The 27,026-nt window shown below is 43.7% G+C and overlaps 2 protein-coding genes across 4 annotated transcripts in view; one reads left to right on the top strand and one right to left on the bottom strand.

Moving 5' to 3' along the window:
* Positions 1-24,884, top strand: part of Prp18 (pre-mRNA processing factor 18) — a 51,743-nt gene extending 26,859 nt beyond the window's left edge. For 2 of the 3 annotated variants that reach the window (XM_075704163.1, XM_075704162.1), the window contains exon 10: positions 1,161-2,105. In XM_075704163.1, coding sequence (XP_075560278.1) covers positions 1,161-1,238 — 78 coding nt within the window. In that variant the 3' untranslated portion in view covers positions 1,239-2,105. Of the gene's footprint in view, positions 1-1,160; positions 2,106-24,723 lie in introns of those variants that run through there. The other variant, XM_075704164.1, reaches the window with a different exon arrangement.
* The window catches only part of BORCS6 (BLOC-1 related complex subunit 6), a 35,871-nt gene continuing 12,238 nt past the window's right edge, over positions 3,394-27,026 (bottom strand). Inside the window, exons 2-6 of the mRNA XM_075704161.1 lie at positions 24,907-25,181; positions 19,791-19,960; positions 16,183-16,266; positions 5,499-5,575; positions 3,394-3,555 (exon numbers count right to left, since the gene is read on the bottom strand). Coding sequence (XP_075560276.1) covers positions 3,498-3,555; positions 5,499-5,575; positions 16,183-16,266; positions 19,791-19,960; positions 24,907-25,181 — 664 coding nt within the window. The 3' untranslated portion in view covers positions 3,394-3,497. The remainder of the gene's footprint in view (positions 3,556-5,498; positions 5,576-16,182; positions 16,267-19,790; positions 19,961-24,906; positions 25,182-27,026) is intronic.

The following is a 27,026-nucleotide window of genomic DNA, read 5'->3' as shown; positions in this document are numbered from 1 at the left end:
TATTTCAGACACGTACAGTAGAACCTCATTCACAAGTTTTCGAAAAAAAAATATGAGAAAAAGAAAGGTACTTACTGGGGAAACACAATCCAAAGTCACTAAAACATTCAGCAGACTCAACTGCAGTTGACATGTACCCAATGCAAAGCCTTGCATGAATTGTTGCAGCACGAGACTGTGATATGCGCTGATCAGGTGCAGCCCAAGATGCACACTGTTGGTTTTTCGGTGACGGCAAGCTTACGCTCGTGCTCCTCCAATTCGGTCTGGGTCAGCACTTTCTTTGGGTGGAGCACTTTGGCCGGAAGTTTTGACATGCCCGCTCGGCAAGAGTCATTGCAGCATGAGACACTCACTCATAGGGCCCGAGCGTGCCGAGATGCACATTCATGTTTTAAGACTATGTGAAAGCAAAACGAAATCAAGCTGGTGGGCAGCGCTGTGAAACATGATGCTCACTTCACACCATCTGCAGCAGGGAACAGGCGCGTTAAGGTTATCGCCTATTAAAAGCATGCGTACGCACTGTGGAACAGGTAAGATATGCCTATCGCAAATGGTTAGTGGCAATAACTGTGGATGGTGACATGCAATGATCCGCGAGGATATTTGCCAATATCTGAATAGGAAACCAAGTGTGTGGCAGCATTTTCACGTGACATGGGAAGGTTAGTGCTGTGGGAAAGCTGCCTTTGCGTGTGCCTACAGCTCTCGATCGTGTGTGTCTTGCACCTTTTCTGATTTACGTACGATCACACTTCGGCAATATACTGAATGTTGCTGCCAAAAGGTCGCATTTTCAAGGAATGCATTAACCAGTAAAGCATAAGCCTAACTGTATTGGGTAAGTTTCTGTTTTTCCTTTTCGATCGTGAATGTTGGCACCTGGAAATTGTACGAAACGGGATTATATCAACAGGGTTCTATTGTAGTTGCTTTTCTTTTATTTCTGTGTGTATCGTTATAAAGTTATAAGTATTAATTATTTTCAAATTCGAGTTAACTGATGATGAAAGTTGCATTTAATTTTGCAGCTGTTCACTGCATATCAGCACATGCTTTCAAAGGTTAAGCAGGGTTTGTTGTGCCGGATCTTGTCGCATGTTGTTGGCTAGTGCCATTGTTGAATGTCCTGTCATCATTTCCTTCTCCCACAACAGGCACTCAAGCGGCTCATGACACAGTGCCAACGGCTCTTCCCCACTGATCCATCGCGGTCTGTTGAGTACAACGCCTGAGCAATGCAACAGCTCCTGAAAAATTGCTGTGAAAGCGCCTCAAGTATAAGGGGCCCTAGCTGTGCTCGAGGACAGTGCTGTGGTAGTCGGGGCCAGTGTACGAGCAACTTCTGCGTGACACACACAAACCACGTCCCCTGTGCACATAAGTGCAAACTACATGCATTGTGCTTTTCATCATGGCACAAGAATGACAACAGGTCAAACGTGCGACTCAGATGCAGATAATTTTATTTATTTTTTTGTCCCTGCTCTGTATTCACTTCACGAGTGAATTAAAACCGCAAGTTGGATTTATCCTAAGCAAGCTTCATGGCAAAGCCCGTGTGAAGTCGCACTGCTACAAGTTTAGGGTCTTCACCGTGACTACTGCCGACAACAGCACATTACACTGCGGCAATTTTCTCAGCCATAGCCCTGGCTTGGTTAATGATTGCTGTGGTATTGGCCCTTTCATTCCCGAATTACCAGTGCATGGTTGCAAAAAGTTCATTCCTCTAAAAAATGAAGTCATCCTGGATCAGATATGTATGTGGGAAATCACAAACAGGCTCTGCACACTTGCGTGGGAAAAACAAAATTTTGTTGCACGATTCTCTATGGAATCGTGTTAATTTCAGGCATTTTCACAAGATTAATGCACATTTTTTCATAATGTATTTCATATCAGGCTGTCACAGATAAAATATCCATATAAAGAAAGCTTTAGAAGTGTTTTCTCAGCTGGAATTTGTGAACAGCACAAAGTGGTGCGTGCGTGTACAAAAGCCTCTCAATGCTAAGTTCTTGTGCTGTTATGAACATGACCGTTGTGCACAACGCTGTCAACACATTGAAATAAAATCTTTATCTTTCCCATCACAGTAATTTTGACTTGGAAAATTTTATTAGTACATTTTTGCAGGTAGGTGAATTATGTGATTCCAAGTGCAGCTGTATTTGAGCCAATGACTACGGGTGAAAAGAATGGAAAATGAAATGAATTGTTGTAAAATGTGGCCCCTGAAGAAATAGAAGAAAACTAGGGGTGTGCGACTACCGAATAGTAGGTTGAGAATCAAATGGTGAACGTATAAGAGGATCCAGGAAGTGCGGATGCGAGCGCAAGAAGAAACGGACAGGACGACGCTGGTTGTCCTGTCCTGTTGTGGACCAGCGTTGTCTTGTCTGTTTCTTCTTGTGCTCGCGTCCACATTTGCTGGAATCCCTTATACGTTCACCATGCACCAACTAGCCCAGCAAACCACACTACTTAGAATCAAATATTGAATCAAACCAAGAAAAAGAAAGCCGAATATCAAATTGAATATTGTATATTAGAAAATGTGACAAATTTTTATGCTTCCAAATTTTGTGCAAGAAAAGCAGTGCTTCACGTTCACAGGAGGCTAATCACATTACTTAGCAACAATCTTGCTAGCTATCAGTTACTTAAGTAGTACCTAAGAAGCAAGATGCATAGCATGCTCTGCTCTTATTAAAGGGAACACCCAATTAGTATGCCAGCACTGCTGTCGCAGTATATACACGAAGGTGCGGAAAGTATTTTTTTTATCGATGGAATGTCTGCCAATGAGAATTAAGTGCTTTCTTCCCTCTGAAGTTGTCCTAAATACCAGTGGAGTTTTTTTGCCAATGGGGTTTTCAGTTTAATAGTGGACCATACTGTGCTTAATGGCAATCTTCTATTGCTTAGAAAGTACTTTTACTTTCCAGTTTTCTTCCTGAAAACAGGAGGGCATTTCCATATTTATGGCAGGTGGTTTCCGTATGTTATCGTTGGCTCATTAAGGCCAGTCTGCACAACAGCCAAAAGCGGGGAATGCACACCACATGATTCGGCAATGCTTTAAGCAGTCATTGACACTGACAGTAAAGAGTTCTCAAATTGGGAGGCCTACGGCAAATTTGCACAGCTCCAAATATACAGAATATTCGAGAAATCGAACACTAGATATACGATTCACCAATCGAATTATTCAAACATTCATTATTTGATTTGATATCAAGTATTCGCGCTCCCCTAAAAAAAAAACTAAGAAGAAATGACCACATGGAAATGAGCACCGCCATGTTGCTTGTGCAACAGCACAATATTCCAGTGGTGAGAGATCGGCTGCCACTTACCCGGCAAACGGTACATGCACAAGCAAGCCTGTGTTGATGGCTGTAAGGGCCATTTATTTTGACTTTGTGCAAGTTGAGTATAAATAACAAATCCTATGTCACACTCTCTCCTGCCAGCTTGCTGCCTGTTGATCAGATCCTACCCTCCACAGCATTCTCGAAGTGGTCCAGCAGCTTCTTGATGCTCTTCCTGGAATGGCTAGCGTCAAGGCCAACAGTGCTTCCAGTTTGGTAAAGTGAAACGTGAGCACAGTGTCCATGCGCAGATATTTAATATAATGGTCTTACTTGCGTTACTCTGGTAACACAGTGGCAATCCAGTGAAATATGGTCACCGTCAAAGAGCAAAACAATGCAAGCACGATAATTGCATTAATGTACAGCAGAATTACTCACCAGGCGCAGTGACAGTATGAGACTTGACAATACAATGCACGCTTCACTGAAATGAGCTGTGGCTGCACTCAATGTAACGCTGCACAAAATGTCCTCTTAAGCCATGCATCGTTCAAAACTGCATGCAGACAAACTCGATCTTAGCTCCCCCTATACGGTCTAATGCGCAAGCATCGACTGGTTGGCCGGTCGGCGCCTTCTAACCGTGCGAAGCGACGAGATCAGCAAGAGTAGTAGTGCATGCGCACCAAGTGCACTGGAAGCCATTATCTCTGATAAGCTGGGGAGCTTGCACCAAGTTATTTGTGCCAGGGGCTGCGTCGTGCTGATTGAAACAGCCTAGCAGACGAAACTTGCACTTCCAGTGAACTTGCTGCGCATGCGCTACTCTTGCTGATCTAGTCGCTTTGCACTGTTAGAAGGTGCTGCCCAGCCAGCCAGTCGACACTCGCGTGGTACTGTCAAAAAAATAAGTAGACTGTACCTCCATCTTAATAATGAACACAGACAAGGGGGAAAAAAAAAGGACCAGGCAAAGGACCTGTTTCCATTTGCACTCTGTTCTCTTGACACGAATGCACACCTCCAAGCTTACCCAACTTCCCATCTTGTTCAACTTTACATAAACCTGTACCTCCATTACCCACAAAGCCCAGATGCTCCCAGTTCAATGAACAGCCATCTTTAGAGTGCTGCATTCTGGCTTTGAACATGCCAAACCTGCCATACAAACATTGCTGCCTTGCATACCGCTGTCCATCTGCCCACATGCTTAACTGGATTGGCTCGCACCCACTGGCAAGAACTACAGCTTCAGCATCACGCTCTCTCTCCAGCCCAGTGCTGCACTTGAAGCTACACCGCAACTGCTTCTGAAATCACAAGCCTGTGGAAACTTGCGCCAGTGCTCAGCAACATATCGCACCTGAGCTGCCACATAATTTCTCTTTTTTATTGTTGGTCAACTAAGAGAAACTTTAATTATAGCTGCAGAGGCTGGACCTAGCAACAGGCCTGTCATGCAACTCCAAGTGAGATGGTGAGAGATGAAAGAAAAGGAAAACAGAGGTGACTAGAGCATGCAATAAACCTGGAAAGAAGATAACTTGAGGCTTGCCAAAGTAAATGTGACGTCACATTTGCAGGCAACTTATGACAAAGACTGGACTGGAAAGCTTTGTTCTGGTCCTGCAGGTCCCGTGACAAAGATCCAATCACTGAATGAACCCACTCTCTGGCACCTCCACTTCCTTGTGTGGATATCTGCACCGTGCCACACGTTTGGCCTCTTCAGCAAGCCTGTTCCCAAGCTTGATGGACCCTACCATGTTCTGCAGGGGGCATCTCCTGTCGACTGCCTTAGTGAATTGTTGACTCTGCCTTCTAGCTCCTGCCATCGTGGACGTAACAATGTGCATGTCTAACAGGAGACTCAAGCTCTACTTCGACCAGTTTGTCGTGAGTACCAATCAGAGACAGGACTTCACCAAACTGACCAGCTGACTGACAAGACGAGAAGAGGGACAAACAGCAGTAGCACTGTGCTTAAGCCATTCCTTTCCTTGCCTGCGTTTTGTGTATGCTGAACTGCATGCAGAAGAGTTCACCAAACTGCACAAATACACAAATAGACTGAAACACAAAAGAATGGACACAGACCAAACGCTATGACCATATCCACTTCTGTTCAGCCGCAGCGAGTCTGGGACAAAAGTGCCACACTGCAGCAAAGGATACACTTCTGCTACGAGGCCGTCCAGCGGTCGCATGGAGTTGCTCAGCTCTTCAAACTTGGCCATTAGCTGGTACATCGCCTGCATGAATTCCACACAAAAGAGTAATGGCTGAAACTATCAAAACGCAGAGCCTAGCTTTGTCATTGCACAAGCTTGGTCTTGCTTTGCTAGGATTTCGAGGCAACATTCTTGCTAATTGTCCTTGGCTCTAATAGGATTTAAAGGGACCCTGAAACATGTTTTATCTTTATTCAAAAGAATACCCCGCAATGCCCAAGGGCGTTACAGCAAAGAATAGAATACATGTTCATTTATACAGTGCACTTGCTCTTCAGTCAGCCTGTTCCACTGGTTTACTGTTTGGACAAAAAAGGAGTTAGCTCGTCTTGGTTTGGTACTCTAGGATGTTGCAGTCATGATTGTTATGTCTTGAGATATAGCAAGGTTCACTTAGGTAGGTTTCTTTGCTAATTCCGGCTATGGTATATTAAATATAACAGCTTCATTCTCAGTTTTCTGCACCTGGCAATCAGTGAATCCCAACAAAGCTCGCCTTTCAATGCCGCACAACTACTCTCTCCTTCCATACTGCCCCTAAGATGAACCTGGCAGTTCTAGAGCGGTAATGAGTGCAACTTCGGCGGGGTCCCACAGTACACAGCCATTTTATCTTCAGTTTTATTTTATTTAGAACATTCTGCAGTCCGAACACCAAGCAGGGGTGGCATTATAAAAAGAAAGCTAACAAATAAATTCAAGCAATATACAAAAATAGTAGTGGTGAAAACATGGTTCAGTAGTAAGGCAAAGTATAGTATAACAACATGCAGTTAAAAGTCAACAAATACTCTGAAACTTGCCAAGTACAAGTTACTAAAGACACATTCTTTAGTTACACAAGTGAGCATCACAATTTCCACTGAATGAAGTTCAACGCTTTGACAGCCTTAGCCACAACGTTTCCTACATGGGGCTTCCATGAGCAGTCGGATGGCATTATTACACCTAGGTATTTACATGTACACGTTTGCCTTAATGTTCCATTATTTAAACACTAATGGGATTGAATCAATTTCTTCTTTGTGGTAAAGGAAACCTGTGCACACTTTTCTATACTTAAATTAATTTTCCATGCTGTACACCATTTCTGAATACGTTTTAAGTCTTTCTGAAGTTTAGCAGTGTCGGTTTCCTTAGAAATATTATTAACCACAACATAATCATCAGCAAGAATCCATAACCAAGACGAAATTCCTCCAGAAATGTCATAAGCAAACTAAAAATAAGAGTAGACCCAGAACGGAGCCTTGTGGGACTCCCGACATGACACTTTCGTACTTGGAACATTTTTCATTCAGAACAATGCATTGACTTTTTTGAGACACGTAATTTTTTTATCCACTTATACACAGCTGCATCAATATATAATATAAGTGCGGTACCGTGTCAAATAATTTTTGGAAATCCTGGAAGGTGCTGTACACCTGTCCACTGGCATCAACGTTTCATGCCATGTTATGATAGAACACAATTAGCTGTGTTATACAGGACAGTCCCCTACAAAATCTGTGTTGTTCCTTGATTAAAGGGCCCCTGAAATGGTTTGGACAAATATTGTAGATGCATAGGCCACAGCTAAAGTTAATCATTTGCACCACAATTTCTGTGAAACGTCTCATATTAAGAGAGCTACGGACGATTACAAGTTACCCTCCTCCACAGTCATGCATTTTCTCCTCAACTCTTTCGCCGAGGGATCGGGGCTAAGCTCTGCCTTCACTGGCTCTGCGTCATGATGCCAAGTCGTGTCTGCTTCCGGTTTTCTAGGAGTGAGCGTGCGAAGCCTCTCCAACCTCTCCGCCAGCTGCTTGGCAGTCGACCCCAAGCGAGAGGTATCGAAGCGGCGTGCGTTGCGAGCTTTCTGTAGCAGTGCCGAACGTGTCTGATATTCTGGTAACCACAGGCGAGCTGGGCGATTTGAGAGATGGGTGGAGGCATAAACTCAGGCTGATGAAGGAACTTTAGCGTGCACGTACATGAGTGGCCTGATCGGTCTGCACAGTCCAGCCACCTGGTGGTGCAGAGCCTAACCAGCCAAACAAAGAGCTAGTATTGCTCTAACCAAGTGTAAAACATTTTAAACATTTTAAAAAACGTGTTAACAATTATGCTCCTGTGAAAAATTTAGACCAGCAGCAAAGACGAATACACTTCGTTGCTGCTACTGTGTTTGGGAGCCATGTGCCACCAGGTGGCTGCACCGTGCAGATTATTCACGTCTGCGTTTCTGCTCACCCCGTGAAATGGGAAGGTCAAGCGGCCAGGTCCTGTCCCCTCGCTTGCGTTTACCCAAATATCAGACTCGCGAAATGCTATTGGGGTAGTAATCCTCCAGTGTAAATTCACGGCCACAAGTGCACAAATCCTGGCGCTGATCAGATAGCGACACTCCGCTCGTCTACTGCCTTGTAGAGGGACACGATGTCGCAGCTTGACATATTGCCAAACGCTACGTTTGCAGCCCATAACATAACAAAGGCGAACCATGGTGCTTGCGAAAAGAAATATCGAGGTTAACAGTGACCATGGAGCTCTCGTCAACACGGAGCATGTTGTAACACAAGCAGGTGACACCAGTTGTGTGCCGGAAGTGCTTAAGTGTAGTGAGAAATTGTCCCCTGTGCATTCTCTTTTTATTACCGTAATTTTATAGGAACAAATTAACTAACATTCCAGCTATTACAAACAACATTTGTTCACCATAAAGTTGGAAAAATTTGCAACACTTTGAATTACGTAGATGTCATTCTTTTAGTGGCTTCAGACTGTGTGCCTTCCCGGTTAGTATGTTTCTCTCCCCCATTTTTTTTCCAAAACATGAATGTGGTTTTACTGTATGTATTTCTATAAGCAAATAAATAATGACACAAAGGACAGCACAGTTAACTGTAGGTCTTGCTTGAAATAAAGAAACGACAAACAAAGGAAAACGAAAGTGGGTAAAAAAACTTGCCGCAAGTATTCCACTATTGTCGGCTTCGTATAACCTGACAAAAAAATCACGTCCCTCTGTTCCCTTTCTTTTTGTTCATATATACAGTATATATATATAAAACGATCCTACATCTGTAAAGATCTATCGGCCGTAATGACACATCTGAATGCACTCACGATTTTCTAACCCTGCCTATTGAAACTTGAAACTTTTTCCAGATATAAAGAACATTCTTTAAATCGCTATATGGTTAGAACAAACACTTCGAGCCCGGTCACAGTAAAAAGAGGGCACGCGCGAAGTACCAAAGCACAGGAGCGCAAACAAACTGGGCACACGGCAGCGTGTGTGCGTGTCGGAAGCCGCAGACAAAGTCACGTGCTTTCAAAGTACAGTTCCAGGCAGGAGGCATACAGCATAAACTGCATTACGCGAGGCTTGCACTGGTACATGCGCTGGTGCGATACTGGATGCCAAGACGGCGTCACTCTCGTTTTTTTGCAATTGTCTGCGAGACACCACGTGCATTACACCTGTTTCAACGATTTGGAACGACCATCTATGTCCTTCCACCACGGGAACAACGGCCCCTCCAGTGTTCCTGTTGACACAGCCCAAGTTGGCAAGAATGCTGCACCACGCACTGCCTCCACGCGATGTTGGAAAGGATTGGCACTTACTTCACCATTATAAGATTACAGTTCGGCGGCGCTTCGTTTATGCACTGCTGATAACGGTTCGTGGTGACATTTTACCTTTCGAACTAGGGGAAAAAAACGACACTGAAAATCTGGTTTTTGGACCAAAGCGCGGCCGAATGGTAACTGCTGACGCCAGCTTCAGTACAGTTCATTTTCGAGCATTTTTAAAGCTATTGACAACGAATTTTCATGGTAGCCATATTTCTTTCAAGGAAAGCTTATCAGTCAGTGTGTTTAATCATGAAGTGGTAATGTGGAAAATGCCGTGGAACATTTTTTTATCATGATTTCTCCATCTGCAGTGAGGATGTAGTCATTCACTGGAAGCATGCTGAAAACGGTGATAGGTGAGTGTGATCGCGATTATACACCGGCATTAGTAAGAGGCAGACAACAAGTGCGGCCATAGCTACAACAAAGTATAATTTTATCAAGTCGACGTTCCTGTGACTGATATTTTTTGAAGTGTTAAAGTTGATAATAGCTACATGTTTTCGTGGTTTTCTGTCCAACTGCTTTGGTATTTAACCAGTCAAAGCAAAACAAATCAAGTCAAACACGAAACGACGCTTTTGCATGTGATATACAGTTCAGCGTGTTTCCGTAGCCATGCATGCGCCTTTTGATTTCTGAAGCACAGAATAAAGTGCGAGCATCTAATAACATGCCAACTACAATTTTAAGCAATACATAATTATGCTATACTTAATAACAACCGACTTACACACAGCAATTTCTTACACTACATCCAAAGTATCGATTTCACCGCCAGGCCTTGCTGCTTACTGGTCTTTCGGACTTTCTTTGCTGATTTAAAATTATACAGCTGAAACTCGATTTAACAAAGTGGTGACCACTCTCAAATTATTTGGTTAAAGTGGGAAGTTCATAAAATCGAGAAAGCAATTTCTTGGTCGCAGTTGAAGAAAAATTCGTCCTGAACGAGGACAAATTTTTCTTCAACTGCAAGGCTTTTCTCTTGGGGAACACGCATGGATTTCCTTTGTAGCTATTGCTACGATTGGGTGGATGTCTCATTTTCCTTTAACTATAAATCATGCTCATTTCATTTCCATCAATATCTCACGACACATTCTAGCCAATTGTCAGTCCCTTTAAAGGGCCCCTCACCAGGCCCCATAGCAAATTTTGGTTATGGTTACAAGCTGGAAGTTGTTACGTGTCCTCTAGGGAGTGTTCTGCCACAAAAATTTTTCAAATCGGCTCATGAACAGCCAAGATAGAAATATTTCAGTGCCATGAACTCATGATTTCAGGAGGAAAGCTCCACTGCCAAGCGAGACCCTCTCTCTCCACTTGCCCCGCCTAGCCTCCGTATTTGAAATTCCTTCCCTGCGTTCTCCCATACAGTCGAACCCGACTATATCGAGCCCATTTACATCGAATTATTCCGTACATTGAACAATTTCTGGACACGGTATAGTTACAATGAGTATATAAAGCAAAAAATGTGCTTACATCAAACAAAACTAGTAGCGACTCCCGATATGTCGAACGTCAAGCGGCGGAAAGTGCCCCTGGAAGTTGGCCTTCCCTCGCGGTGGCGGGAAAACACGGCGGCGCGGCTCCATCCAACCTCTCTCCCTACGTAACCGCGCTACCTCGGAGCCGTCGACACCCCCTTGCAAAAAGTGATCCTGGCCCGCCCGTAGCGCTTGCTCAGACCACGACCTACTGTATAAAGAGTAGGTCGTGGCTCAGACAGCCAATCAGAGGCTCTTGTGCTCTCGTCGTGCAAGATGGCGAAAGTTCGAGTTGTCTCGCTGCTTTTCTGGTTCATTGTGTGCGCATTGTGAATCGACAGAATTTGCCTTTCGCCGTGAAGCTCGAAATCATAAAACGGGTCGAACGCGGTGACAAGTCGGACGTCCCCGCAACGTACAAGATTCCGAGGTGCACTCTCGGCACAATCTTGAAGGGGGAAATTAGAGCTAAAGCGGCCTAACTCATGACCTCCGTGCTCGCGACCCGGTGCCCGTGGCTTCCGACGCGTACGCAGGGCCGTGTGCGAGTGGTTCATCCGAAATTGCTTCAGCCGTGCCGACTTTCGCGTGCTCGGTGATGACTAAATCCTGATGAATGCGAAGAAGCCGTTGCCGATGTTTCCGAAGGTCTGAGCGAGCTGTCAGAATTTCCGGAGGCTGTTGACGAATCAACGTTGGACAAGTTTTTGAGCACAAATGATGGTGTCGCGACCACTGGAAAGCCCGGAAACGAAGACTACATTGCCGACATCGTGCCGGGCACAAGTGAAAGTGGGCACAATGAGGAAAGCGACAACCGTCCTTTGCCCACATCCTCCGAAGTGATTGGTGTGCTCACACTAGTCCAGTGCTTCTGCGCGAATGCGGAAGGTTGCGACCTCAGCTGCTCTGACTCCTTAAACAAAGTGGAAAAGTGCGTGCGGCGCACGCAGCGAAATTGCCCAAGCAGATGAAAATGCAGGACTAGTTCGTGCAAAACTAAGCTAGCTTCATCTATAAAGTGATTTTATAAATGGTATGTTCTTTTATGACATCCAATTATTTAGCAGGCTTATATCGAATTATGCTCTATATCGAACTCATAGGCGTTTTTTTTTGCGAGTTCGATATAGCCAGGTTCGACTGTACCAGACCACGAGGATCACATGACACAGACGTCACAGGCCCTGCCTTCATTTCTTTTCTTTTCCTCGCTTTTTTTTTTTTTGCGGCGTGGCACACTTCCGTTGATGGCGTCGCGCGTGAGCTGTTAAGATTTTCTGCACTGTGCACGAGGGCACCTGACTATTGGTATAAGTCAGTGCTACACGAATACTAAGGCAGACACAAGCGGATCACAGAGCATGACCCACGCTTGAACACGGTAGAAAATTACATCGTTTTGGTGTCTGTGCACACGACTGCACGACGTGGGAACAAGCAGACAAAATGGAAGTACATCTCTCTTGCTGTGGTGCAAAAACAAAAACATGCAGACATTCAGTTTATGTGTTTTATTATTTCTCTAAGCTTTAATTCATCTATTCAAGCAACATATTACACAAATAACAGATGTTGCCTTTAATAATTCTCGAAGTCGCGTGTCACCATGAGCGATGTCACAGTGCAAATACATGTATACGTAAGCACAATAGCACGTGTATGTCATCTACTGGCTTGCGAGCGCGGTGGCCACGAGGAGAAGAGAAAACGGCGTTCGGTTTGAAATTTCAGGTCTTTCCACAGCACGTAACGATGTAATACTTTGCAGACACGATGTTAAGACGCAATGTACGCTCTGCACTTGTCAGCTTAACATAGCCAGACCTGGTGAGGGGTCCTTTAAGGGCCAGTCCATATATACTGAGCTACTGACATAATGACCACTTTTCGCGAAACTATCGAGATCATTATAAACGGGTTCGACTGTGTGTGTGTGTATACACACACACACACACACACAGTACAGCCTCGTTGATACATTCCCATTATGTACGTTTTCCCAGTGCCAACGTTTGCAATCGAGAACACAAAAAATAACCCAAAGGAGTTACACTCATTTTTTTACAAGTTCATGTTCCTGGAAGACACAATTTTTCGGCATCAATGTTCAGCACGTCCCCAAACTGTGATCGTATGATACGTTTTCCGGCCACTAGATCCCATATAAACATGAAAATGCGCAAGGTGCACGTGATCGAGAACAGTATATAGCTGCCTGCCACGGCAGCTTCACCACAATACTCGCATGACCGTCTCATGTGAAAATGGTGGCGTGCATTCAGTTTCTTACTCCGGGGCCAGCAAATCTCTGCGCAGGTCATCGCATTCTGTATTCACAGCTATCACCGCCAAACCTATTGCGATAAGCATCTTCGCCTATCTGTTTCACAGCACATGGTGCCGTCGGAAGCATAAAGCACGCTTTTAATAGGCGATAACCGAAGCACACTGCCGTTCCCTGCTATAGGCTGCGATCGTCTATGTGTGAACAAGTAAAGGCGTGATGTGCATGCAATCGAGACCAGTATATAGCTGCCTGTCTCACTTAAAATTAAGGCGCGCACAGTATCTTATTCTGGTACCTGCAAATCTCTGCGTGGGCCATCGCACTCCTCATTCACAGCTATTGCCACCACACGTATTGCGATAAGCATCTCCACCTATCTGTTTTAGAGCACCTGGTGCATAGTACCATTGGTAGTGTACTGCACACTTTTAGTAGGCGATAATCTAAATGCGCTGCCGTTCCCTGCTGCAGGAGGCGTGATGTTGGTATCATGTTTTGCTTTGGTGGCATCCAGCGTCGCCCACCAGCTCGATTTCATTTCGGTTTCCTGCCGCCCTCTTAAAACACACACAATAGGAAAACAACAAATCACGTCTCCGGCTGCCGGAGCACTACCTGCACGACGCTTCGCATTATGTAAACAATAGTTTAGTTTGTCAAATGTTTTTGGTTACTTCGGATCATACGTTCTCCCGGTTAGTACATTTTTGTCTTTTTTTCAACGCGTATGAACAAGGTTCTACTGCGTGCATATATATATATATATATATATATATATAATATGCACGCAGTAGAACCTTGTTCATACGCGTTGAAAAAAAGACAAAAATGTACTAACCGGAAAAACATTACATACATACATATATATATATGTAGCTACAGTGTCGTAAACAAATGAAAGAAGGACGTAAAAAACATTGGCTGCAGATTACACATGTGGTGCAGTGTGATGAGTTTTGTACACCAGATGCAGCCGTCTTTGGGCTCCCCTACACACATCTTTCTGCTATATTATGTTATGCTTGCCTACCATAAAGTAAGGGCCAGAGCAATTATGGCAAAATTATTATGGTGGTCGCTCGCAGGATTTGACCCATAAATGCTCACTAACAATGTTACAGGCATCAGAAGTGTTCTAGGAAGCTGTCAGGCTTTCTATAGATCCTTTAAATTCTCACATAACAAAGCTCTCAGCCCAAAACACAAATCTGTCATACTGAGTTTCAACATACTAGGTGTGTTCAAAAAGAAACCAAACTTTGGAAATAGTGTGCCAACCGGCAGAGGGAGCGCGCTGCTGCTACTGAGCGCATGTAGCGGCAGGTTTAGACAACAAACTGCCATTTGCCACGTTTCGCTCTGACTGTTAGTTAGCGAGCTATAGCCGCTCAAGTGAGCACATGAACAAGCTGTTCTTCGAATTGGTGCCAAAGTGACAATGAAGGGATTGGAAGAACAGCGCGTGTGTGTGTGTAGTTCTGCTACAAACTTGGGAAAACTTTCACGGAGACATTTCAGTGGCTTAGCCAAGCATGCGGGGAGGACTGTATGAGTCGCACGCAGTGATATGATTGGTTCAAGCGCTTTGAACACAGAATGTCGGTCGGTGACGATCCCAAACCTGTACGACCTTCCACATCTACAAATGATGACCACGTTGAGAGAGTTCAAACTGTGATTCGTCAAAATCATCGTTTGACTGTTTGAGAAGTCGCTGACGAAGTGGGTATCAGCATAAAATCATGTCATGAAATTTTGAGTGACAAACTTGGGATGCGTTCTGCCAGTGCAAAATTTGTGCCGCATTTGTTGACTCATGAACAGAAGCAGATTCATGTTAAAATCAGCGAGGAACCGCTCGCCGCTGCCAATGACGATGAAAACTTTCTTAAGAACATCATAACAGGTGATGAGACATGGGTTTATGGCTATTATTTTGAAACGAAAGTGCAGTCATTGCAGTGGGTGGCCAAAGGTTCTCTTCGTCCAAAAAAAAAAGCACACTTGAGTCGGTCAAAAATGAAGGTGATGTTGGCTGTGTTTTTTTTTTAATTATGGGGTTTCACGTGCCAAAACCACGATTATGAGGCACGCCGTAGTGGAGGACTCCGGAAATTTCGCCCATCTGGGGTTCTTTAACGTGCACCTAAATCGAAGTACACAGGTATTTTCGCATTTTGCCCCCATCGAAATGCGGCCGCCATGGCCGGGATTCGATCCCGCGACCTCGTGCTCAGCAGCCCAACACCATAGCGGGTGCTGTGTTTTTTTACTGCAAAGGCATCGTTTATCAGGAATTTGTGCCACATGGTCAGACAGTAAACAAAGAAATTTACCAGGGAATTTCAGGGAATTTACCCTGAAAGATATGCGGACACATGCCCATGGTGCGGAGCCACGCCAACCTTAGACCACATCTCATGGGCATGCACGGCATATACACAAAAGACAAACACAGAAATTACGGATCATACACAATGGGAGGAGGCGCTGTCCAGCTCACAGGAAGAGGTCCAAAGGGCCATCATCTGACAAGCGAAACGGCGTGCGGAAGCCAGTGGGGCCCTTGTCTAGGGGCTCCAACCATTGAGCGTTTTATTCTTCAATAAAGTTGTTCTATCTATCTACCAGGGAATCCTAGCACGTTTGAGAGATCCTGCGCGCAGTAAGAGGCCTGAATTGTGGGCAAATCGGGCTTGGATGATGCATCATGACAATGCCCCGGCTCACGTGTTGCTCCTTGTCCGCAGCTACTTAGCGAAACCCACACTCCTGATGTGCTCCACCCACCATATTCTCCGGACCTAGCCCCAGCACACCTTTTTCTATTCCCCAAGCTGGAAACCACCTTGAAAGGACGTCGTTTCCAAATTGCAGAGGAGATCCAGGACAATGCGAGAAGAGACCTGCGCACTATTTCAGAAAGTGCATTCCAGGAGGCTTTCCAAAAATGAAGAAAAGATGGGAAGAGTGCATTGCCAGTAGGGGGGACTACATTGAAAGAGAAAGCACTTAAAATGCTGTACCATAGGCAGTAAAGGTGTTATAGCAAAAGTTCAGTTTGTTTTTGAACACAGCTCGTAAATAGTATGCTTCATAAGGAACTCAACCATCATATTGCGCATGACATTCCATCCACACGGGGCCCGCTACTGTCAACAGGAAATCATGAAAAGAGATGTCTCAGTAACATTACTCGGCAATTGTGTGCATACCTTGATGTTGGAATCTGCCACATCGCAAGTCTTGGAGATGCCCTTCTCATACAACCTCATGCAGTCCACCGTCATGGATGAGATCTGAAACAGGAGAGTACAAGTTGAAGAAGAGTTAGCTAAGTTGGGTTTAATGGCACAAACGCAACCTAGGCTATGCTGAAGCAGCCACAGAGTGTTGTTAGGTAATCAGTAGTAAAGAGCAGCCAAAGCTGCATTGTTTGTAAGGCTTATTCAAAAAGGCAGTTTCATCTAAAAATGGTGGGTGCAAGTGGATCATCTACAATTAAACCAGGATGCAGACATACATATAATTCATGGAAGTATTTTTGTCCTTGACTTGCAATGCGAGGACATGTAATTAAAATATCTTCAGTAGACTTCTGTTAATTTGGCTTTGATTAGTTTGACTTTTCAGATAATTTGATCCCGACCAAAGGTTCCGGGCAGTGCCCGTGTATTCCAATGGGCCCAAATGTTTGTTATTTCGATCCCAAAATTTGCATTCGCCAAATAATTCAAACTTGATCAGTCGGCATGACTCCTATGGTGATCCCAATAGCAACCCCTTTAGAGGCAAGCAGCGTGTCTCAGCAGAGCTTAGGGGGCAGTGAACACACATCATTCCCCCGTCGAAAACTTTTCAAGCAATAGCTCGCAATGTACGGTTATAGTATTTACCCAATTCTAACACACTTTATTTTCCAGGCACATTGGCCCAAATAGTGCCTGCGTGGTGTAGTCGGACACGTAACCAAAACCGTATTTGCAGCGTTCGTATGCTTTACCGCATAACAAGGCTGTATTGCGGCAAAGCTAACTTAACACTATGTGGCGAAGCTAACTTTAGAAAAACCAAAACTGCGGGAACGATACTCCCTTTAGCCGTCAAGGATATCGCTGAACTTCCTTCACCAAACTTTTATTACACTTCCTTAGCAGAAGGGCGACCATCTGACATCAACTGCATCTCTCTATGAATGAAGAAATTAAAAGGAGTTCACAGGTATATACAGATGGCTGCTACATCCATCTGCTTTTGGTGTCCATATCTGACTCACGTACAGGGGCTTCACATAGCTGTTATTCCCTGAAGTCTCCGATGCAGTAATAATATGCTTGCAACGACATAGACTGCACAGTGTTGTACGGCAGTGGCTGCCCTCTACTGCAGCAAGGAGAGCAATCTACACACTGACTGTTCTGCTTTTTCAGTACACGAGTAATCCTCAGAGTGAGCCCCAACACCTTTCTCTAGGAGTGACAGTTCAGCAATACTGTTTCCTTTTGTGTGGCGCTCATGGTGCACTACTTATATCAACTCGGAGAAGCAGTGCACGCCTATTCAAACCCATGACCCAATTTGCGATTTCCATGTGCCGCGTAGACTTGAGTGGCGTCATTATGCATGTCTGCACTGTATTCATCTGAAAAGCTGCCAATGCAAAATCTTCTTATATAAAATTAAGTCGATAACATCACCACTATGCCCTGCATGCAATACACTGGAGGACAGAGAATTATCACAGCCTCTCCACACTCCTAATGACCGCACTCAACTTACGTCAGAGATTGCACCTTTTCCTCAAAACAGTGGTTGGTCTCAATGAGACACTTTGATTCTGCATGTTGCATGTTTCGTGTGTGTTGTGTCTGTCGTATGTTCTGTGTGTGTCATTTCATTTATCATAGCATTCTCCTAGAGTAGCTTGCTAGCATGCCAGCAGGCAAACCCCTTCAACAGTCGTCAAGGAGCCTCTCTCTCTCTCCACTCAACCCACTATGATGGATCAGTGGCTAAGGCACTCTACTGATGAGCCCAAGGTTGCAGGTTCAACCTGCAACTGCCACGAGCACATTCTGATGGGGCCATAATGCAAAAACACTCATGTACCATGCCTTGGGTGCACGTTAAGGATATCCAGGACATCGAAATTACTCTACAGCCCCTCACTACAATGGCTCCCATACCACCTTGTGCTAGGACATGTGCTAGAATAATATTTAGGCAGAAATCTGGAGCCACCATCTATGCAAATTTCTTCAAGGGTACTGCAACTCCACGGATATGAAAGGTCTGGCTTGTCTTGAGCGTGGCTTGGCCTAAAACACTGTCACGGCTGCAGAAGTAAAGCTTTCCCAGAAATTAATATTCGTAACGAGTGCATTTATAGTATAGCAATTACAAATCTTGTCATTGACCACACGACAACAAGATTATACGAAGTTATAAATCTTGTCAGTGACATAATTTATAATTACCTGGCCAGACGGTTCTCTGCCAAACTTTTGACTATATATATTGCATCTATCCTTGCTCACAGGTTATACACAACAAATAAACTATGGTAACTCGATCAAAACCGAGACACAGTGCCGTTCACTTAACATAATGATGCCAAAGCCTCTCCTCTTTCTTCAGAATTTTGCGACTCACATGTGGCATTGTTTAAGTTTTATATAGTTTTATAGCCTAACATGAGTGATAATGTGAGTGACAATGTTTAGTAACGAGTTTTTATATCACAACATATCAGGCCCATATGAGCGGTTATGTTTAATAACAAATTCTTATATTATAACATATCATAAACATGATTTTACACATCGTTCTAGTACAGACCACTGTGAGAGGTAGGCACAAACAGCAACATGCGTCTTCAGCGAGCTGTGGCTCTCCAAGAAATACTCCTATCTGAAGCCATCACTTTCTAGCATTTCAATGCATACAAAAGCACCACAACAGCACACACCACTTTCCAAATTGTAAGAAACTCCAAGATCATAGTACTTCTTTGATCAAATCAAACAGCAAATGTTTATTCTGGCATAGTGGGCATTGTGGCAAGAGAAAGGGTGTGAAAACATGCAAAAAGTAAATGTTAGATGCCCGAGGAACACACAAATCAAGCCTTCATACATGTACACAAATCCAAATTACCCCATTTGTAGGGTCTGTTTTGCTGCTGCCTGATATCTACCCGAGACTTTGGAAACCCCTCACTATACGCACAGTGCAACTAAATTCCTTCGCTATACCTGACCATTTCCATGAGCTTCAGTATATCCAAGCTTTGTACACAGACCTGTGTTTTTCTTCTAAAATCATTTTCAAGAAGAGATGGATACATACTCAAAAGAACAGATACTAAAATTGATCTTAGTCAAAAGACTCACAATGTGACACCTGTAAAATGTTTGGCAATTTGGGCTACTCCTAGCTGACTTCCAACGTGGGGCCGGCGAAATGTGAAACGGAAAAACGAAAGTTACGGATTGCTGGCCAAGATAAATTACACAAAGAACTCGTTGTCTATTAGACTGAGGTAGAGGCAAGGTAACTTTTATTTCATAACTCTTGGCGTGGATTCCAAAGCTAATTCTGAGCTCTGATACAGGCTGCATTGTCAGTTGCAGGCTGTTCTTTCGTTGACACTTGATACTAACCACTCCACCCCACGCTGCCATCGGCCTTCGCCATCATACATTAAAAAAAATCCATTGCAGGACCACCCTAAGCAGCTTCACTGTAAAACGCTGATAATGGAGACCTTGGTTCTCAAAGTGCTGCCTTGGAACTGCAGACTCGGACGTTGGAGCAAGCTTACCCCGTGCATGGCTGTGGTGAGGCTCTCGAGCAGAGTCTCGACCGACGCTGCGACTGTGCGTGCTTCTTCTTCCAAGTCGGCCAAGGCACTTGGATCGATGGGGGCAATGTGTGGGGCATACATCTGCCGGCACAGACTCGACGTTGAGGAACACGATGAAGGAAACGGCTCTGCACAGATTTCACAGTTCACTTACCTTCCCCATACGACAACTCACTTGTCCACGCCACAACTCTCTCTCCATCTACTTGAGAGGAAGATTTAGCTTGGGATCTGAGCACGTGGGAACATGAGAAAACCTAGTGACTATAAGAAACAGATTTTCTTTTATTTACACTGTCGATTTTTTAATAAGAACTGTTTAATAGTGCAAAATTTCAAAGGGCGATACTCTCCAGTTTATAACTCTGTAACTCAGCAATGAAAACCAATATCACAATTCTGCGAGCTGCACCTAATAATAGATCTAAAGAGCACAAAATTGATTTATTATACATAGGGTCCTTCATTTTCAAATTTTATATTTTTTGAAATTCGTGGGTTAAAGACTGGGTATTACTTTGAAGGAGTAAAACTGGGGAGAAATAGGGTTTCTTTGTCTGGCACAAAAGCTAGGAAGGAATCAGTGGTTATGTTTTCTGTCAGCCCAAAGTTTAGTATTCTTCTGCTAACTTTACGAACAATTAACACACTCAATCACCTCGTATTGGACATAACCATTTTATTTAATCAAGTGATATCACTCCCGAGAACACGCACCGGTAAAAAGAGCTGCTCACAAATCACGTGACAAACTCATCTCTACAAATCCTCGTAGCAACAGGAATTATTAGTACATAAAATAAACTACAGCAGTAAAAACTAGATATAGAGATCGGTGTGGCAATGTCTTCCTTATTCTCTGCATTTCTTAACAAAAATAAAGTGCAAAAGCTAGTGCACATATCTATGTTTTGCAGAAGGTGGGATGCTTTTCTTCATCTCACAAGCCCTTGACGATGCAGTTTCCATTTCTATGTCGATCCTAGACCTTTTCGTGCCTTTCGTCTGTGTCTGTTATCATCCTGTTTTACTGATTCCCAATTATGCACTCTTGCAACAAAACAGGATACCAATTATGCAAATCAGCCATCTTTCTTTGAATGCAACATACTTGAATAAACGTTGTCCCAATGTCACAGCTACTGTTCACAACACAGAGAAATGTCAGCGCTACATTAATTCAGTTCCTGGCACATTACCACTATTTAGATGTAGGCGAGGTGCAGGGAAATGCGATGCAATGCACCATTGTTGTATTCATGTAAATGCGAATACTAAAAAAAGCAAGAAGCTTTCGTTTACTCAAGGTCGACAAGCAATGAATATATTATATTTTATATATGCCGGTTTTCACTTGAGTGGTAACCAGAAGCAAAGCACCTACCATATTCTTATAATAATAATATTACTAATGTGATATATCTTGACCACTTGCTCACACAAGGTGGCAGCATTTATTAGTTTTGTAACACCTGCATTTGCTGTCCTTTACAAAGGGAGCGACATTGGGAAGGAATAGGGCTTAACCTGATTTTCATAAACCTTCTTCAGGGTGCAAAAATCAGGAATTACTGGATTTCACCCAAAATTAAAGGACCCTAATCATGCACCACTCTGAAATATACTACAAATTTGTGAGTAGAACTTCAGCGAAACCTTCGCAAACAATAACTCTTTCACATAACCTGTAAATTCAGTATCAAATTTGTTCACATTACGTGCTCTAACAGGTGCACTTTGCATAACTGCAATAGTATCTGTTTTTGGTACAGAGTTGCGTATCTTTAAACCTGGTGCTTGAATTTCGGAAACCTAACAATCTTCAAAAATATCTTTTTTGTAATTTCTAGGCTCTAAATCATAATTTTACTTCCTACAGTTGCTAGAATTTAACTTCCTTACTCAAATGAGACAAATTTCATTCGAATTGGTCTAGTGGCTATCTCATAAAAGCACTTATACGTTTTACATTTATATTTTAATTGGGAAATCGGAGTGTACCCCCAGCTAAAGCTTTCTTTTAAAGACAGTATATTATTGTCTGTTTTGCTGGTAATCTGTTTGTATGAAAGCAGACTTGTTAAACATCTCCTGTGGTAGATACTGCAATCCTCTCAAAACGTCTGCATTGCTTTACGAGGTGGACACTGCTTGCAAGATGCAGGGTAATGCCAGCTAATAAATAACTTCTTACGAATAACTTTTGCAATCACTCACTTTAGAGCAAATGCCCCAATTTGTGAAACTGAAGACGGGCAGTAATGGAGTGATATACATTCAGTAAAAATTCTGTGTTTCGCACTATAGCTTCAAGAGACACATTCTCAAAATCTGTGGCAAAATGCTTCAGTTTTTCTGGGTCCCAGTGATTTCCCTATAATTCACAACAGTTAAAAGCAGACACTGACCACAAAGTTTATAAAACGAAAGACGTTTCGGCTCCCACACGGGAGCCTTGCCTTTACATTAATTACACTGCCAGCTTCTAACTGGTGTCATGTATATTTCTCAACCAGACGGGTTTCTGTCCAATTCTTGATGACTGCCCTATAACCTACAAGGCTCTAATGAAAATGTGATAGACCAATCTCACAGAGACGTCATTACACCGTGTCACGTTGCGGCATTATTCGATTAGGCATTATTCGATAGCACCGATCAAAGGGCGCCAGAAGGTCGTGGAAATAGGGACCGGCAAGCAAGACTGGTATTGCCGGCCACTTGGGCAAGTGGCCGAAAGAAGTCGCAAGCAGGCTTAGAGATTATTGTCTTTTTGTCGTCGGCACGACCGTGACGCACCAGCAGCTTTTCGTAGGAACCCCTGTGTATTCTCTGCCCCACGCGTGCATTGAGAAGCTTACTAAGAAGGCGGGGGTGCTTATGCTTCGAAGTGTGTGGTGTCTGTGCAATCCCATGTTCATGAATTGCTGACCATGTATGTGCCGACAGCGCCGTATGGCCCGCTGCCATCGTTTCTCCTTTGTTTGTGAGTGAACAATAGAGGCCCACCATGGACTCAAGGGTATGTGTGTGTGGTGCAATACAAGTGCATGACTTCTAAATGCAGGAGGTAATCACCCATTCCCTCGCCCCCAACTAAAAGGGGTGCGGACGAGACCTTGGGAGAAGCCGAGATACAATTGGATGAACTTGATTGGATCGTCACCAATAGATAGCTGCCGTTCCCCAACACAGGGAACTAGGGAAAGGAGAAGTTATTTAAACGCAGGTATTAGACCGAGCTAAGCAGTCTAGAAGCTGGGCCTACAATCTGCTGAAACGTGTCAAGGAGCTAGTGCCGTCCAGTATCACCTGGGCCGCTTAGCCGCGTCTGAACTGCGAGTTACTAGTTGGCGTATGAGATGGCAAACCAGCGTCTGCAACGAAGCTCACGGTAATTCCCCTCAAGTTAACTCAACCTGCTAGAGGGAACACGTCAGACCTAGACTCCCGGGAAACCCAGCCCATCAATCGCATTCACCGCAACGAGGTTGGCTTGCCGGCGTTCTTCTGGAAAGCTCTGCTGTCGACTCCCCGCTTTATGGACTTGCTGCTGCTGCCCGGCCATGCGTATGCCATCATTTGTGTTCTTTTGAACTCTGTTTAGTTGACCGCCGTTAAGTGTGTTTTGTGTAGTGTTCATTTTTATATTTACTGGTAACTGTTCATTGTGTTTCTTTTGTCTTCATCATTGATCTAGACTAACTGCACATGTGTTAGTGTTCTTGTGGTTTTTTTTTTTATTTCTTTTAATCTTTGTGTCATTGCCAGTCGATAAATTTCTTTTTCCTGTTTTTCTCCCGACTCTGACTCCTTTGCTGTGTTCGCTTGAGCACAGAACAACCAACTGGCTTGTATGCCCTGTCGACAACTTCGCGCCGATGGCGAACAGGTGACAAGCCGTGACACACAGCAAGTGCAAAAAGGATCCTGGTAGCCATAGCCCTCAGCAACCTAAGTAGCAACTGCGCTTCGTAGTGATTTTTTTTTTGTATTTAATTGTGGCAAACTGCCTTAAACATAGTGACAACAGAAAAAGAGCATCGGGAGGTATTATGCAGTCAGGACAGGACCAAGAAATCACACTTGCAACAAAATACATTCCCCACGCTACTAGGAAAATTAGGCATATTGATTGCATCTATTGTAAAGTTGTACCTATTATTTCTAACAAGCTATTTGTGGTACCATTGTGACACTGCTCTTGTGTTTTGTGACTGTTTGTTGCTTGTCACAACAGTTTCAAATGCTTTTGTGCCATTTGGGTTCATCAATCATGGCTTTGTTACCACTGTAATGCTACTATATGGTGCCATAGGTAAACAGAGAGAGATACACAGACACACGCACACACACACAACAAGTACAACACAACACACACTATGGACAGCCACAGAAATAAATAAACCACTCCTGTTGTGTTACTACACTCAAGCGCTGAAATTCCGGTATATCTACATGAACTACATTTTCAACATTGGTAATTGTAGCCATATCACACTTGCTAAAGACAGTTGTAGTCGCAGTACTCACACTTTAAATATGCTTTTTTTTTGTTCTCATACTAACACGGTCAAACACATTTTCTATGTACAATAGAACATTGAAATTAACTGTCTAGTACTGTTCATTCCTTGCATTAAATAAGCTCTTAAAAAGTTGGCACAGGGGATCACTTACTGAATGAGTAATTTCCTCTACGTGTACTATAACTAGTTTTTTTTTTTTTTTTGCTTGTGCTTGCTTGGCTTTATCATTGCTTTAATTATTTGCTCACGTTTGCCCGGTTGTCTTCTTGCTAATTTACTGTTATCTTTAGTTCCCACTTCTGCTACAGCCATATTATAGGAATGCAGTGTTAATAAATAAATAAATAATATACTCAATGCAGCTGGCCTCAAGATTCTCCTCAAGGCTGCCTTGAACCTGAGTACACTGTAAAGGTGGCAAGGACTACCCACATCATGGCTTCGCTAGGGGGTACACGTGCGCTTTGAGCATGCCAAGCTTGGTCCATCGCTCCACACCCATTCCGCACACCAGCACCGTCACACGTGACACAACTGCAACCAACCTGCAACCTTGCTGACAGGACTGCTCAGCTTGATCTTCTCCTGAAGGTCCTCGGCAACAAAGCTGACCATGTCGCCCTCGTACGTGAGTGTCCCAGCGAGTTCGGACAGTCCCACGCCACCGGTAGCTCCGTGCCGTAGGAGTGGCGAGTCCTCAAACGCCTCCTCGGCACTCATCATGGACGAGCCGGGGCTGGTGATTTGGCTGTCCGTCATCGCAGAGGGAAGACGGCTACTTTGGTGCGGCTTGGCCGCCTTGACACCCAGGCTCTGAGGTCTGAAACACAACCCAATCGGGAGAGTTTGACCCGGCACACACCCACGGCTGCACTTTTCTCATCCTGGCAAGCATATAGTATTGGACGTAGTAGTTTTGCGGAAACCTTCAAGGTGGAGAGAAGTAATTAATAAAGCAAAAATGAGACATCCACCCAAACGTAGCTAAGTGCTACAAAGGAAACCCATATGGGTTCCTCTAACGAGAAGCTTCGCAGTTGAAGAAAAATTCGTCCTGGTCCGGGCATATAGTATTATTCAAAAGCAGCTATAAATGGACAAATATTTATTAGACCTCCATCATATATCTTGCAAAGAAGAGACCGCAGTGCAAAAATTTGTGAACTTCCTCTTGCAGGTCACACCTTACCATATGTTCTTTCCTCGGACAATAATACTGGAATGTTCTTCCACCTGCAAATGTGCTTTGTGCGCTTGATTTGAGCAACAATGATTTTATGTTACATAGGATATGTACCCCCTGCTGTAATACCAGTATGGGTGAAGCAGGTACTAAATAAATGATTTCTTCCACCAAACACAAACAGGGTATCAAAAACTAATGTTTCCGGTCAGGTCAAATAATTTGCAAGACAAGTACATGCTATATACAAAGGCACACATATCATGTGAGGAACTTATAGCTGGGCTAGCTGGTAACCTATCTTGATCACAGCTTCAGACTGCAGGAAAATGCCCACTCACACACATGCCAGCACTCAGACACACAAACACCCAAGAAAGCGTGTGTAAAAAAGGGGGGCCCTTCCTTGGGTGTTTGTGTGAGCGTGTGCCAGTATGCAAGTGTTTTTTCATGCTCTGAAGCAGTTAGTAACTCATGAGTACGCATGTAGAGTACGCATGTAGAGTTCATCCCATCAGCTTTCTCATGTCTTGTCTTCATGTTACATTTTTTTACAGCAGTGGGCAAATATTCGAAGTTTCGGATACAAATCAAACATAGCACACTAACTATTCGTATTCAAAAAGGAACTATTCGGTATTTTCGACTATTTTAGACTAATCAAATATTTTGCAACAGCCGACTGTTAACTGTTGTCCATCTGCTAAACCAAGTAGTGCAAATGATCACAAGTGAAACCACAACAAAACTTTTCAAACAAATGCAGAAACAAAATGCATGATGCAAGTTTTGTTTATGATGTTGTGGCAGAAGCAGCTATACAGCAACTTGTGAGTATTGCTTGTAGTCATTCATTAACCCAAAAGAAACATTTGCAGAACCTGAAAAAATCGTCATCCGCCATTGCAATGAACACTTGAAATTCATCATTGATCCCAACCATATTGACCGTGCGCGTCGCCTTGGACGCCATACAGAAAGCCGTGCTCAGCCACTTATCGTAAAATTTAATCGATTCAAAACCAAAGTGTCTCTGCTTTCTAATGGCCCCAAATTAAAGGGAAGCAATTTCAGCATCAGAGAAGATTTCCCTCAACCTATCAGAATTGCTCGCAAAAACCTTATTGCTTTCATCAAATCGAAATCCACGTCCTATTCTCTGAGCTTCAAGACATTACATATTGGTACCAAACGATACGTGCTTGACCATTCCACAGAATCTGTTAAGGAAATATCGTAGCAATTGCCCAGTCATGAACATGTGCCTTCCCACCCTCGGCCTGCCCTGCGATCAAACTTGTTTCTTTCTGCTATTTTCACTAACATACAGAGCTTCATCCCAAAATGTGACATTATTTCTAATCTGGTTTCGTCATATTGCAGTAACCTTTAAATATTAATGGAAACATGGCTTACGGGAGACGTAACAGACAGCAAGGTGCTCGCTGACCTACCAAATTTTCAACTGTTCCGTAATGATCG

Source organism: Dermacentor variabilis, chromosome 9 (genome assembly GCF_050947875.1).
Source record: "Dermacentor variabilis isolate Ectoservices chromosome 9, ASM5094787v1, whole genome shotgun sequence".
NCBI lineage: Eukaryota > Metazoa > Arthropoda > Arachnida > Ixodida > Ixodidae > Dermacentor > Dermacentor variabilis.
Note: the sequence above shows the minus strand (reverse complement) of the source record. Positions and strands in the feature narration are given on the sequence as shown.